This window comes from Oryctolagus cuniculus, chromosome 11 (genome assembly GCF_964237555.1).
Source record: "Oryctolagus cuniculus chromosome 11, mOryCun1.1, whole genome shotgun sequence".
Taxonomy (NCBI): domain Eukaryota; kingdom Metazoa; phylum Chordata; class Mammalia; order Lagomorpha; family Leporidae; genus Oryctolagus; species Oryctolagus cuniculus.
Window position 1 is genome coordinate 49143556 of NC_091442.1, and position 15443 is coordinate 49158998.

General features: G+C 54.1%; 1 protein-coding gene across 4 annotated transcripts in view; it reads left to right on the forward strand.

The window, feature by feature from the left end:
* SYNDIG1 (synapse differentiation inducing 1) overlaps nt 1–15443 on the forward strand; it is a 214075-nt gene that overhangs the window by 163081 nt on the left and 35551 nt on the right. For 3 of the 4 annotated variants that reach the window (XM_008275449.4, XM_008275450.4, XM_070051445.1), the window contains exon 4: nt 7400–8589. The exons of the other annotated variant lie outside the window; for it this stretch is intronic. In XM_008275449.4, coding sequence (XP_008273671.2) covers nt 7400–7558 — 159 coding nt within the window. In that variant the 3' untranslated portion in view covers nt 7559–8589. Of the gene's footprint in view, nt 1–7399; nt 8590–15443 lie in introns of those variants that run through there. 4 annotated transcript variants of the gene reach the window in all.

Here is a 15443-nt window from a genome sequence, read left to right on the forward strand (position 1 = left end):
ACCTCAAGCAACAGTGAGTGTTTTCCAGTCAAAGGAAACCAAGATATTGGCAGAAACCCAATCTAAAGTCAAGGGCAATGTTGACCCCAAGGCTCCTGGCAGCCTGGGAGAGATTAGAGTGAAGCATGTGGGAATATCCCAGGCAGGCAGCTGGAACTCGGTGCAGAGGACAATGGCCAGGGGTCACTGAGAACAGATTCCAAGCGTGAGCTGCAGGCCTGAGACACAGCTAAGCTCAGGCCATGCCCTGGGAGGGCAAAGCCCTACAAGCTGCCTGTGGATTTCGAGAAGCTTCCCTTCTCCGAGTCACCCCAGCATCCTTGATCTCACAGCCATCTCACTGTCTGCATGCTGGCACTGAAGTGATGCCAGGACATGTTCTCTTTTTGAATAGCTGAAAATAAAACAAGTTCTCACAAGGCACATGTGTGTGTGACCCACACCCTGGGGGTGCAGAAATGCCACCCCCACAGTGCGCTGCCTAGCAAATACCTTGAACTCCTGTTTTAGGCATTTCCACCTGCTTTTGGTTCCTCCCAACACTTGTATTCTTCTTCCTGTGCTGTGTTTTCTCCCAGATCTGTCTGCCCACCCTGCTGGCTGCCAGCCACTGTGGCTGCATACATTTGAATTAATCAAAACTTAAGAATGATTGAGTGAGGAGGCTGGTGTAGTGGATAAAGCTGCTCCCTGCAACACCAGCATCCCATATGGGTGCCAGTTCCTTCCTGGCTGCTCCACTTTTGATCCAGCTCCCTGCTAACGAGCCTGGGAAAAGCAGCAAAAGACAGCCCAAGCATTTGGGCCCCTGCCCATATGTGGGAGACCCAGATGAAGCTCCTAGTTTCTGACCATTGCAGCCATATGGAGAGTGAACCAGCAGATGGGAGATTCCATCCATCTCTCCCTCCCTCTTTCTCTCTCTCTCTCTCTCTCTCTCTGCCCAGTCCTGCCAAGCACCGCTGTGTGTCCCAGCTTGTACAGCCATGTCTTCTGGGTGCTGGCACTTCCCTTGAAGAGGCATCATTTTCATTCCCGGTGCACCTGATTTACGTCCTTGTGCCAGCTTACAGACTGTGAGGGACAGCACCGAGGGCTCGCTGTTTCTGACCAGAGTGCATCGCCCTTGAGGATGATGCTGCAGAAATGAGTGACAGCTGCAGCGCTGGCCTCTGTCATTTATTCCTGAGCCAGAGCCCCCTGTGGGACAGGTCACAGACATGAGCCACGCAGCTCCTGCCTGGATGAGGCACCCGACGCCCTGGCAGAGAGGCCCACGTATCAACACCGTGGTGGGGTGAGCACTGGGATGCAGACCTGCGGGATGCCAGGGAGGGAGGTGATAAGGTCCCTGAGAAGGTGTGACGGATGTCCTCTGGCCACTGGTGGGGTAAAAATAGCGACGAATGAGCAAGAGACCCTGCAGATACAACTGGAGCAAAGGAAGCAGGAGGGAAGCAAGAGCAGTCTGGAGATGGAAGCTGGCTGGCCCTTCCTGTGACAAATCACATCTGTATCTGGGTTTACAGGTGAAATTGGAATCTCATTTCCTTGTCTTCCATTTCTCCTCTCTCTCTCTCTCTCTCTCTCTCTCTCTCTCTCATTTATCCAAGAGACACAGAGAGAAACAGAGAGATAGATAGACAAGCATCCACTGGCTCACTCCCCCAAATGTGGGCCCACAATGGCCAAGGACCGAAGCCAGCAGCTAAGATGTGGGGATCCCACTTGTGTGGCAGGGACCCAACCACTTGAGCCACCACCACTGCCTCCCGGGGTCTGCATTATTGGGAAGCTGGAGTCAGGAGCCAGGTGTCGAACACAGTGCCCTGATGTGGGGCGGGACCCCTTTACCTGTACCCTAAATGTTAGGCCACACCTGCCCTCTTCTCTGGTACTGATGCCAAGATTGCACACATTTCATAAAATGAATTTCTGTATTCTCTGTGGACGGTTCTTATCTGTTCATTACTTCTGAACTTATCTTGGAGTACAAGAGTATGTTTTTTTTTTTAGATTTGTTTATTTTATTTGAAAGGCAGAGTTAGAGAGAGAGAGAGAGAGAGAGGTCTCCCATCCACTGATTCACCTCCCAAATGTCCACAACAGCCAGAGCTGGGCCGATCTGAAGCCAGGAGCCAGGAGTTTCTTCCAGGTCTCCAATGTGGGTGACAGGGGCCCAAGTGCTTGACCCACCTTCCACTGCTCTCCCAAGCACATTAGCAAGGAGTTGGATTGGAAATGGAGCAGCCAGAACTTGAACGGGTGCCCCACATGGGATGTCGGGAGCACATACTATGGCTTTTCCCTCTATGCCACAGCACTGGCTCCACGAGAGGAGATATTTTTAGACTCTGCTTTCTTCCTCCCCAAAGCTATCCACTAACCTGACTCTATACCAACAGCACAGATGATGCTGGCTCATTGTTTACTTTATAGAAATTATGCCCAGCTTCTTTGGTTCAACATATGTTTCTGAGATATATTCAGTTACCAGGCTCAGAAATCATCACTCTCCTTACTGTTGCTGGAACCTGGCTGGTTCCCAGCTTGGGAGCTGTGCGCTGTATTCATTGCTACGGACAATCTTGTAGACGCCATTGGTGAGCATGGGAATACTTGCTGTTGGGTATGCACCAGGGGTGCACTTGCTGCTGCATAATGGAGAGGAAACACGGGCAAGGGGTGGTAGGAACGTGCACTCCCACCTGGAGTTTGGGGTGCTGCACACTCTTGCCAGTACCTCCTACCGTCTCTTCCTTCCTGGAGGGTGTCATGTAGCACTGTTCTCTCGTGCAGATTGTGTGCACGCAGGCGGCAGCTATTCCCCAAGAAGAAGGGCTGTGGTCTCGCCTCTCTCCTCCTCTTCCTCCTCCTCCTCCTCCTCTCAGCTTGCTGGTCACAGTGTCTCGCACTTTGGGGTGAGCATGATGGGCAGGAGCAGATGATGGACAGAGATGTCTTTATGGGTGGCACTCTCTGGGGCTGGAAAGAGAGTAACGCCCTCTCTCTGTCTCAGCTGGACACTGTAGGGATTCTTTACAGACCTGCCTACGCCCATGCTGCCTCCTTGACCTCCATTTGCTCCGGATGGGCCCTACCTTACAATGCGCTTGCTTCTTGCTTGGTCTCTGTTGCCTAGGACCTAAGACCACCTCCCTGGACCTGCAGCTCCACCAGTGTCTCCTTTCTTTCTTGCTGTGACCCTGAAGCTGCTGGCCAGACAGCAGTGGTCATCCATGCACTGTCCTAGCACCCCCTGCAGAGAGAATTGTTGGGGAGCAAACAGTGGGAGCCTTACGAAGAGCCCCACCCCCCAAAGAAGGTGCCTTTAACATTGGTTCCCAGTCACTGCTCATCACAAAAAATCAGAAAAATATGATCCTTAGGAGTGTATCCGGAAGCATCCAACTGGGCTGGTTGGTGGATGTGCCGATGGGGACACGAAGTGCAGGAGGTTGCATTTTAAGCCACAGCACGTTTGTCTGGGCTGTGTCTCCCGTGGGTGGGACTGGTTCTCCCAGGTCGAACAGGACTTTAGTCAAGGGGCAGAGAGCGAGTCACCATCGGCAGCTACATCACTCAGGAGATTTTTCTTGCCCTTCCATTTACAAATTGGGTTTCCTACGCAAGTTGGGCAGTGGAGGCAGCTCCTTAACTCCAGAACCCAAATGTGCCTGTCACGTTTCTCTGTGCAGAGCCCCAGGGCATGGGCTCAGCGCCCCGCAGAGTGCCCAGCTGTGCTTGACCCAGCCCCAGGCCACCTCCTGCATTCCACAGCAATCTTTATACCCTGGTGTCTCCAGGCTCTCCCCCCAACTCCCAGGGACTGTCACCTGTGAGCTGAAAAGCTCACTCCCTCTGGTACGGAAGTTGCATCCTCACCACCCCCAAGCACACCCCAGCACCTGTCATCAGCCCAATTCTGATGCACCGAGGAGCAGAGCAGAGCTTCCCCACCCCCACCCCCGGTGCTGCTCAGGACTCTGGCAACCTCCTGCACTTTCTGTCTACGAAAACAGCTTAAGTATGACTTCTTAAAGGAAAGGGCATGGAAGGCAACACTCAGCCCAGAGGGGAAGCAGGCAGCGGCTTTTGTGACATCAATGGAAAGGACTCTGTGCAGCTGGGCGTGGCCAGGTGCGGTTGTACTGTGCCACACACAGTCACTTCCACCTGGGCAGCATGGTGGCCCTCACAGGTGTGCCGTCAGCAGGTGGCTGAGCCAGGAGGAACCTGTTGTGAAAGAAAACTGATTGTGGTTGACCCAAGGGATGCACTGCCTCTAAACCAAAGCCTCTTAACCCAACTTGATCATGCCCTTGGGCCGGCTCTGATTTGGCTGCTTTGACAAGAGGAGCCTGGAAGGGACATCCCAGACTGCACCTGCTGTGGTTGGTACATGTTTGCCCTCACTCTTGGGTGCCAGCCCACAGGGTCACATGTCTGGGTGGGGTTTTCCCGAGGGTCCCTGCTGTGGTTGCCTGGAGGGCAGCCTGGGGGTTTGGGCTTCCTAGAAGCAGCTCTCAGGATGCCTGGGCATCTTTGCAGGTGAGCAGGGTCATGTGGAAGAGGCTGTCTACAGAGCACTGCAGGCAGACAGGAGTGTGTGCCCTGTGTGCCCTGGAGCCTTGGTGCAGGCTCTAGGAGCCACCTCTCTCCTAGAGGGACTCTGTGGAAGTGCAGACGGATATGGATGCTAGGGAGCTCTGTTGCCCTCACATGCTGGCCTGGGGCCACTGGGGGGTCACCTCAGCCCAGACCCTTCATCAGAACTGCCCCCATGGGCACTGCCAAACCCCTGCCCCTCCGAGACTGGGCTACCATTGTCTCAGCTGCAGGGTTCGGGGCTGATGTTTTTCAACCACGGATGATGAAGTGAGCAGGAGGCCCAGACCACACAGCCCGAGTGAGTCAAGCTGTCGTGGGCTGCTGGACACCCGCTGGGCCTACAGGAAAACTACAGCAGGTGGCCCATTCTCAGCAAGTGTACGTGGTGCTGACCACACCCCCGAGCTGGATCAGGCTTCTCACTGTGTTTGTGGAGCATTCACTTAAGTGTTTCTGTGTAGACCAGTGTGCACACAAGTCTGGATCCCCGATGAGGATGGGCAAATGACAATCAGGAAGCACTTGCCATGTCTTCTGGCCCTAAGAAGTGCTGGCTAGCTCTGCTCCTTTACACCTCCTCTCCTCCTTCCCCTCCCCTTCCCTCATGCAACGGGCAGCAGCAGCTAAGAAGTTGGCTGCTTTGAGAATCCAGTGAGCATGGCCGGTCCATCTTCTCATTGAATCCCACACACACACACACACACACAGCCTTGCCTTCTGCATCAGGGGTGCACGGAGCTATGGATCCAGGTCAACAACCCTACTCTTGTGTACAACACGCACACATACAAACACACACACACACACACAACTCATCAGAGTCCAGAGTTGCAGCCCAGAGTTGGGGTATGCACATTATTTCCTGTCTACACCTGTTGGAGGGACCAGTGAGCCATTTCCGGAAGCAGAGAGTCAGCGTCAGGGAATCACCTGCGTTAGCCCACGGTGTCAGTGCCTCACAGTGTGAGTGACAGTTCCACCTCATGGAGTCTTGGGCCTCGGGGACGCTGCTTGCCTGAAGCGTGGATGCAGCCCGCTTGTTGAGGATTATCTGTGGGCTGTTTCTGACACATCTCTCTCTAACTAACACAGCCCAGTTCTGGGGTCTCCTGTTGGAACCATTTCCCTAGAAGCCAATGGTAAAATGCAGATCAAGTCCCCTCAGTATGCACCAGGAGGAGAGGCAAGTGGATGTGACTCCTGAGCAGACCCATCTGCCTCGGACCTGAGCACTCTTGGTGCCGTGTGTGCTCAGAACTTGCAGAGCCAGGCCAGAGCGCTGGTTAAGAGACAGCCCAGGAGCACTACCTTCATCCTAAATACCCCAGGGAAGTTGGGTAGGGTAGGCTTTGATGAGGATTGACTCCAGAACCCCTGCAGCTGTTTAAAGTTAAACCCCAGAGTCTTACCTTGATGGAGCTGCAAGGGCAGAATCGTAATCGAGTGGTGTCTAGGGGTTGCCCTGGTGGGAGGTTCTCAGTTCACTGAGGATGTGCCTTTGGAAGGTGGGTCCCACAGTAGGAGTAGACACAGCAGCCTGAGTCAGTCCCCTGCTGGCCTCTCTGCCTTGTGACATGCACGTGCTCCTTCCCCTGAGCCCCAATCCCTTGCTATCATCAACCTCCAGGCAGAACCAAGGGGACCTGTTGATCTTGGACTGTGAACCTCCAAATCTGTAAGCCGGAGTAAACCGCCTTTCTTTCCAAGTGGTTGTGTCAGGTGTTTGTAATGGTGATGGAAAGCTGACATGGGGGATGTGCCCCGAGGACCAGCCCCATGTAGGGGCAGAGGAAGGAGGGTGACTCACCTGGCCACTCCCCAGCCATTGCATTCCCAGCATTGCCTGAGGGTCCTCACCCAGCCACTAGAGAGCCCACGTGACAACAGGACTGTGCCTTTCCTCTTGCAGCCTCCAGCTGAGCAGAGAAAGCATCTGTGGAAGAAATCCCCCGTGCAGCGGCATTAGCTGAGCTAATTGACAATGTAATTAATTAATCACTGTGGTCCTAGGGGGCTTCCTTTCCTGCACCCCCTTAGCTCTGCTTCGTTGCAGTATTATCTACACTGAGCTTGCAAGCTCAGTTCTAAGATGAGCAAAACTGGGAGAGAAAGAAAAGGAAAATCCTAAGCCTTCCAGACCCAGAAGTTAGGGGTGAGAGAGAAGGAGGCACGCAGCGGATGGCAGTCCCTTCTCAACACGTCTCCAGATTCTAATCCCGTTCAGTAGTGGCCAAGAAGGCTATGCAACAGGCAAATGCATTTGCTGAGATGTCTCTGAGCCTGACCCTCTGTGGCCCCTTGCAAGGTCCCTGGTGTTTTCTGGTTTGAGTGAGCAATATGCCAGCTCTCACAACTGCCCGTGAAGCAGAGTAGTGTCCCAAAGCTGGGGAATGGAGGCTGGTGAGAACACGGTTTTCTGGCCATGGCCTTCCACTGGACGTGAGAATTGTCACCCCCTGCCTCTCAGAGATTGTAGGGGTTCAATCAGGTAAGCACATTCAGGCTTTGGAAAAACAAACCTAACTCAAATGGAAAAGAAAGCATAAGTTGCAGGCCAGTGAGTTTCTTCCCTGGAACCCTGGGGCCTGAGACGCTTTTGCCTGCCTTGCATGCAGGAGCAGCCGGTCAGAGACCCTCCCCTGGTCCACACAGGGAGCGAGAGCCGAATCCTCCACTTCGGCCCTCTCTGCTCGGGCGGCTTCTGTCTTTCTGGAGTGGGTTTAGATTGGCACGGGGGCCACGCACTCACTGCTGACCTTGATTTCCTTGTTCTTCTCCAACTCCACAGACAAACAAAGCCGTGGCCAAGGGCGACTTCCACCAGGCCAGCACCAGCTCCCGCCGGGCACTGTTCCTGGCCGTGCTGTCCATCACCATTGGCACTGGCATCTACGTGGGCGTGGCCGTCGCCCTCATTGCCTACCTCTCCAAGAGCAACCACCTCTGAGCTCCCTGCAGGCACGACAGGGGAAGGACTTGGGCCAGGTCCCTGTGGCTGCAGATGGAGGATTGCCCATGACCACACTGGGCCCTGGAATTTTCTACCCATGGATTTCTTTTGTTTCTACCCTCAAAGTTCATTGTCACAGCACTGTGTAGAGCACCGGGCAGACGGGCACTGCGAATCCTTCCCAAGGGAAGCTCCAAAGATCCCAACCTGTAAGGCTGTCCCTGGATAGATTCTGGGGGATGGATGACAATGCAGCTCTCAGCGGCCTGCCAGTGCCTGAAACACCACTGCATTAGCAATATACAAACAGTTTAAAATAAAAGTGTTTATTTTTTATGGAATACGGTGCAATAGGCAGAGGGCCGGGGGCCGTGTTGCTGTGCTGTCGGCAGCGTGCTAACCTCCTCTGTGTGACCCCGCCCCATCCGTGCGCCTTCCACGCCACAAGGAAACGGGGCCAGAGGGAAGATGAAGAAGCAACCATTGCCTGTGGACGGTCCGGACTGGAGAATGCAAAGCCAGAATAGCTTGTGTGGGATCTGCCTCAGGCCCTTTGCACTCCCGCTGTGCTGCCGCAGCCTGGGAACGCGGCCTCCTTCAGAAGGTATCCTAACTCAGCAGCTACCCGCAGCAGCAATACGCAACCTTGGGACGCTCCCTGCCTCTCCCACCCCCACCCGCTGAGCCCGGCCGAGCCAGACTCCTGAAGAACGGGAGCCCCACCTTTGCTCAGAGACCTGGAGGCAAAGGAGCCGGGAAGGCCCGAGGCGCGTGGTTGTCAAACACTGGCCTCCCAGATGCTCCCCTGGCCGTCAGCAGTGATGCCAACGATCCTGGAGCCGAGTCCCGCTGTACTCTGTCCACTAAATGAATAGCTATTTTCTTGTCATTTTTTTTAAGCGCAACTCTTGCTTCATGCTGCTTAAGTCACCTGACAAATGCTGAGAAATAAGTAACCACGGACATTTTAATACCATTTCACTGCTGTTTTACGAGTGTTCCTTATTTAACAAAAAATGATCTTTTAGCTCGTTTGCTTAAGACCTTTTCTTTCTGATGGCTAGTGATGGTTGGGTTGCACTGAGCCTTTCCACTGACTGTTGAGTAACTGCAGAGCCACCGGGGGTGCAGAGGTAGTGGGGGCCTCCCCCAACAAGATCACCATGGCCTGGGCTGCTGCTTTAAATCTCCACCTTGCTAATAACCACTGTCATCACCCCAGTGCTCGCAAGAGTGCACCTAGGAGGTCCTAGACCCTCTCCCTAGGACTGTGGTTCCACCCACGGCACTGAACCCCTTCCTGACACCTGAGTCCCAGCCCAGAAACATGGTCCCGATTGACCAGCAGTGCAGCCCGGCAATGCCAATGTGCAGCCCAGGTTGAGAATGGCAGCCCTGGAACAAGGAACACAAGGTTGATTGCCCCTTGACCTTGAACACTGAGTTAGTTCTGAAAATTATGAGTGGCTCAAACCCAAGATCCACCTCCCTTTTGTCTCTAACGGATCGGCCAAAACCTGAACTCTAGGGCCCTAACCCTAAGAAGAATATTCAAGAGGAGCCAGCATCCCTGCAAGAGAACAGAGAGCATGAGTTTGGGGTCAAACCCACCGGGATTGGAATGCAGCTGGGCTGTGTGACCTTACACAAATGTCTGCACCCTCTCTGATCCTCAGCCTCACTCAGCCAGTGGTGGGTGGGGGTGACTGATGAGGCCCCAGGTTACAGCAGGAAGACTGAGAATGCCCAAGCTATAGGGTGCAGTGCCCGACTCGTGTGCAGCAGCTGGGATGGCTGGGATTGCTGTTGGCGTCCGAGGCAGGCCGTGTCCATGGTGGGTCCACATCTGTCCCTCTGTCCACCCAGGCTCTCAGTATTTGCTCACTCACTGGAATCTGTCCTGGAACAATCCATTGTGAGCTCGAGGGGTGGCCAGCGTTGCCAATCTTTGGATCTGGTGAAGTAGCTGCCCCCCACCCCCCGCCAGCTCCATCAGTCACCCCAAGCCCCGCCCTGTGTGCAGGCGACTTTGACTCCTGCTGAAACAACCGCCCATCTTAACGCCAGCCTCTGTCTTACCTGAGTTAGCAGCCTTGATTTTGAAGGGATCAGACTTCACTCGATTGTTTAGTGCTGCCAACCCTCTCTTGAGGGCCAGGCGCTGAGACTATCAGTGTGCGTAGTCCCAGTGAGTGTAAGCATCGAGGCCCAGCAGCTCAGGTAGATGGGTAGACACAGGGTGTGGCCTTCCTGAGATGGGCGTGGCCTGGGCAGGAGGGGAGGTGCATGTCGTCCACCGTGGCTCTTTTAGTGACTACAGCTCCTTTAGCACGTTGGGGGTATCTGTGCCTCCTCAGACCTACGTCATCATCATCCGTGTACCCACCCAGCCCTGGGCACTCGGCACGAGCTATCTCATGCAATCCTTCCAAGGACTGTGGCAGGGGACTGGAGAGAATGGACAAACCAGAGAAGGAAGCCCGCCCAGCACCCTGTGAGCACCAGACAGTGAGAGCACAGAGGCCGCATGCACACACTTGGCATGCCAGGTGGCAGGGAGCTACAGCAGCACCACCCAGGGCCAAGCCTTAGATTCTGCACCAAGCTCACTGAACCCAACATCCTCCCCTAAAATCATGCACCTGCCACACAGAGAGACCCAGAACCCAGAAGTCCCTGTGCCTAAGTCCTGTCTGAGCCCGGGAAATGGGCAAAACGAACACACAGCCCTCGGTCCTCACTGCCCATGACTTCCTGTTCCACCTCAAGGGTTCTCTCTCTTCTTTACAAAGCAAGAAACAGTAAATGATGTTTTGGCCTAGATGGTGTCCTCGGTGGGTCTCTTAGGGACGTGCCAGAGATTCAGGTTTTCATTTTACAACCTGTCTTGGCCAGCAGGAGGCAGGAGCCATTCAGGGGAGAGGATGGGGAGCCCGAGGTGACGTCCATGGAGAAGGACATCTCGACCAAGACTTGTACAGGTGTCTCCCTCCCACACCCCATAGGTGCACAAGGTATCCCGGCCCCCACCAGCCTCATGTCTCCCCACTGTCCCTGCTTCACTCAGCAGCCCTGAGTTCACCAGCTGTGCCCCTCCTAGCAGGTACCTTCATGGCTGGGGGCACGGCTGTTGTCTTGTAAGACCTGAATTTTTTTTTTTAGATTTTATTTATTTATTTGAAAGGTATAGCTACAGACAGAATGAGGCAGAGACAGCGAGAAAGCTTTTCTATCTGTCAATCTGCTCCCCAGATGGCCCCAAAGGCTAGAGTTGAGCTGATCCAAAGCCACAAGCCAGGAGCTTCCGGGCCTCCCATGCTTGTGCAGGGACCCAAGCACTTGGGCCATCTTCTGCTGCTTTTCCAGGTTATAGCAGAGAGCTGGATCGGAAGTGGAGTACCCAGGACTCAAACCGGTGCCCATATGGAATGCCTGTGCTGCAGGCAGAGGCTTAGCCCATATGCCACAGCGCCGACCCCAGATCCGAAGCTTACAAGAGAATCTTACAAGCTCTCTGCTGCATGAGGATGGCAGGGTTTGTGACAGGCATCCCTACTTCACCAGCTACCTCAGACACACCAGATTCTCCAGGCCACAGGTCCCTGGACTTCACTCAGCATCCCTAATTTCTTTTCTTTCTTTTTTCTTTTTTTTTTTTTTTGTTAAGATTTTATTTTATTTATATGAAAGACAGAGTTACAGAGAGAGGTGGCGACAGAGAGGTCTTCCATCCATTGGTTCACTCCCTAGATGGCTGCAATGGCCGGAGTTGCACCCATCCGAAGCCAAGAGCCAGGAGCTTCTTCCAGGTCTCCCACATGGGTGGAGGGGCCCAAGGACTTGGGCCATCTTCTACTGCTTTCCCAGGCCATAGCAGAGAGCTGGATCAGAAGCGGAGCAGCCAGGACTCAAACCGGCGTCCATATGGGATGCCAGTGCTTCAGACCTGGGCTTTAACCCACTGCATCACAGCACCAGCCCCTGTGTCCCTAATTTCAATAGGTGTCCAACCTGTTACCTTACCAGGTCGATGTCCTCTCATACCCAGATAGCCCCAACTGTCCCCTAAAGAACTACCCTGGCTCTCAAGGAGAACATGGTATGGGAGGCTCCAACTAGGAGGTAACTGGGACATCAGCAGCCCCACAGCTAAACAAGGAGCAGGTCCAGGGACAACGGGAGGTGCACCTCTGCAACCTGGCTGGCCCCTGCACCCAAGCAGGCCTGCGTGTGAAAGACATCGGTGGGGCAGTCATCCCCTTCCCCTCCCTGGGATCCAAATGCAAAGTGGTCACCAAGGCAGAGGGCCTGGCCAGAGCTGCCTTTGCACAGCCCCAGGGGCCCAAACTTCAGGGCCCATGCTCGAAACTGTGTGTGGCGCCCCCTAGAGGTTCCAGCCTGATAGCTCAAAGGCTAGCCCTTGTGAGGGCTTTTGTGAGTCCCCTGTCCCGCCCAACTGCATTTGTTGCCCTGAGTGGGCCTGGATGTGCACTGACCACCAAACCAGTTGGTGCCACTCAGCGCTCAGGCTGAAAGGCAGCTGTCCCACCTTCTGGCCTGAGGTCACTCCCGCCTCTTCTTTGCTGTGACCACACTGGAAGTATTAGAGGACAGAGCCAGCAGCCCTGTGAGGCTGGGGCTGGGGTTTCCGCTCCCCCAGGAATGCTCCCCAGTCCCCTTCCTCCCCCTCTCCAAGCCCCCACCTCTCAAGATTCTGGGTATCTTAGGAAAGAACAGAGCATGCTCAACCCAGAGACAGGCATGCACGGAGGCCTGCAGGTGGCTGGCTCCCAGCAAACAAGGATGTAAACCAGGAGCGAGCTTGTCAGCCTGCTGAGCTGCTGGCAGGAGGGGAACCTCCATGCAGGACAAGGGCGGAAGGGCAGGGACTCTGATCTGTGCTTAGGGCACAGCAGGATGTAGGTTTATCAGGATTTGTCCCTGCTTCCACCATTGCTGTCCTTACCCTGTGCTTTGTTTTTGAAAACCCAAAAACCAGTCCAGATTTCTTTTTTTTTTTTTAAAGATTTCTTTATTTGAAAGGCAGAATGACACAGAGAGAAAGATATACACACACACAGAGAGAGAGAGAGAGAGAGAGAGAGAGAGATTTTCCATCCACAAGTTTACTCCCCAGAATGGTTATGACAGCTGGGGCTGGGCCAGGTCACAACCAGGAGCCTAGAATTCCATCCAGGTCACAACCAGGAGCCTAGAATTCCAACCAGGTCTCCCCACATGTGGGGCAGGGACCCAAACACTTGGCCCACCTTCCAGGTGCATTAGCCAGGAGCTTGGTCAGAAGTGGAGCACCAGGCCTGGAACCGGCTCTTACATGAGATGCCAGCATCACAGGCAGTGGCTTTAACCACTAAACCACAGTGCTGGCCTCCAGGCCACCAAGTCCCTGGCTTTCTCCGTGGGCGACTGCACCTTCAGCACATGGGGTCTGGAGGGCACAGTTGAGAGGCCCCAGCTGTGCCACCCCAGGCTCTGCTGCTGCAGGCTTGCTGCCTCCCCAAAGGTCAGCATTAGTATTGGGATCGCTCCACAGCACCCCATGGCCATGCTTGCTGTCCCTGCAATGCTGAGCTCTCCATGGTGGATCTGCGCCTCAGGCAGCCGGATGACGCTCCCTTAGCTGAGCACAGCTGCCAATCTCCTCTTCACTCAAGAGCCGCTGGCTCCAGCACTGAATGAGCTCGGGCAGCCTGACCCAGGCTCATGCATGCAGCTTTAGCAACAGGGCACACTTTAGCCAGCAAAGGTTGGCACATCACCAGGCAAGTGCCCGGGAGTCTGTCCCTGCACCCCAACTGTCTTGAGGGGACGGATTCTGCTTTGCTTTTCACTGAAATCCAGTCATTTGGAGGCAATTTCAAGATATATAGGGCAGATATAGAGATCATGACAGATAGAAGTAGATATACATGATAGATAATAGAGATACATCGATAATAGAGATACATGGATAGATGAGTGATCAGACAGCTCTGCTGTCTGTCTATACCACAACATCCATATTTGGGCCCAGACAATCTGATTGAATGGATCAAGATTTGTAGCGGGGGACAAGATGGTACAAGATACTCTACACCACCCGGAGAAGGTTCCAGGTCATTTGCAGCAGCATCCATGTTTCCATTTGAACTGGCTCAGGAGCCGCCCCTGAGGAGGGTGGGCAGAGCACTGGCTAAGGGCCAAGTTCATGACAAGCTCCCCAAGAGCCTTAAAACCCTCCTGCATGGCACAGCAAGGCAAGTCCTCCATTTACTCTCTCAAGAGGCCTTTGTGTCATTAGAAGCAAGAGACGGTCACTTGATTGAACACAGATTGAACTTAGGATATCAGGCACGCTCCAGCACTCCCCATCCCTCCTTCTAGTCCTCAGTGAAATGGCCACATTTGCAACCATCTGGGGAGTGAACCAGCAGGTGAAGATCTCTGTCGATTCGTGTGTGTTTGTGTGCGCGCGTGCATGGCATGTGTGTATCTGTGTGTGTGTCTGTCTCTCTCCCACACTCTGCACCTATCTCTCTGTCCCTATTTACCTGCATTTCAAATAAACATATAAATAAATCTTTAATTTAAAAAAAAGGTGCCTCTCAATGAGACCCACCTCAGACGAGTGCCAACCAGCCAAGCCAACCTGGGATCCACCTGCGGCCCCATGAGAGGCTTCTCTGGAAACTTCATGGCCTGACTTAGCTAAAGAGAGAAAGGGAAAGGGGAGTGACTCCCTTCTGTGTCCTGTAGCTGCCCCAGCCTCCACCTCCCTTCCCTCGACAAGTACCAGTGTGAGAACAGGAACAATAACTGTGTCCGCACACCCGCTCTGGTCCAACCACTGAGGCCCAGCCCCTGCCTAGGTGCCAAAGCCACAGCTCCACAGTGGGAAGACTTGCTCAACCCCGGGCAGTTTGGGGTACACAGGGACTTGTGTCTCCTGGTGGCTGAGCTGCTCTGCTGGGGGTGAATGCCAGGGTGCAGGTCACACCAGACGGGCCACACACATTGTTAGAAGCTCCACAGTCTCTTCTAGGCTGCTGGTCTGTGCGGGAAATATCCTCACCTTCCACTCAAGAGGTGGACTTGAACTCAGGAAGTGCAGTGAAAACGAGACTTCAGTAGTATCAGTCTTGCAAGATGAGCAGGCACTCCTGGGGACAGTTACAGCAAGCAATGTGAGTTCTAGCAGGCTGGCCCCTCCCCTGGCCCCCCATTGGCTGAGAACTCTGGGGTGTACAATCTTCCCCCATGTTGCCTAAGTTGCAATGTTACCTTCTTCATTCCTTCTCTGTATTTTAATTTCCTCTTGTGAGTGGGCCACTCCATAACATCCTGGTTGCATAGTGAGTATTGCTACATCTGCAAGTCAGCTGATGGTGATTTTCCACTCTGTGTTGAAAATGGACTTCCAGAAGTTTTCTTGGAGTCCAGATGTCCCCAGAGGGCCAGGTGCTCTCTGCCATGCACACTGCTGGCCAGGAAATCAGAAACACAAGGCTGCAGCTGCTGGAGGGAAGAACACGGTTTCTTCTACTCCTTCCCACTGAAGAAACACAGGATTAAGTTTGAAAACAGGTTGCAGGGCCGGCACTGTGGCAAAGCGGGTAAAGCTGCCGCCTGCAGTGCCGGCATACCATATGAGCACTGGATCGAGTTCCCCTTGCTCTGCTTCCGATCCAGCTCTCTGTGTGGCCTGGTAAAGCAGTAGAAGATGGCCCAAGTGCTTGGGCCCCTGCACCCGAGACTTGGAAGAAGCTCCTGGTCCCTGGCTTCGGATTGGCTCAGCTCCAGCCATTGTGGCCGCCTGGGGAGTGAACCAGCAGATGGAAGACCTCTCTCTGTCTCTCTCTGCCTCTCCTTCTCCCTCTGTGTA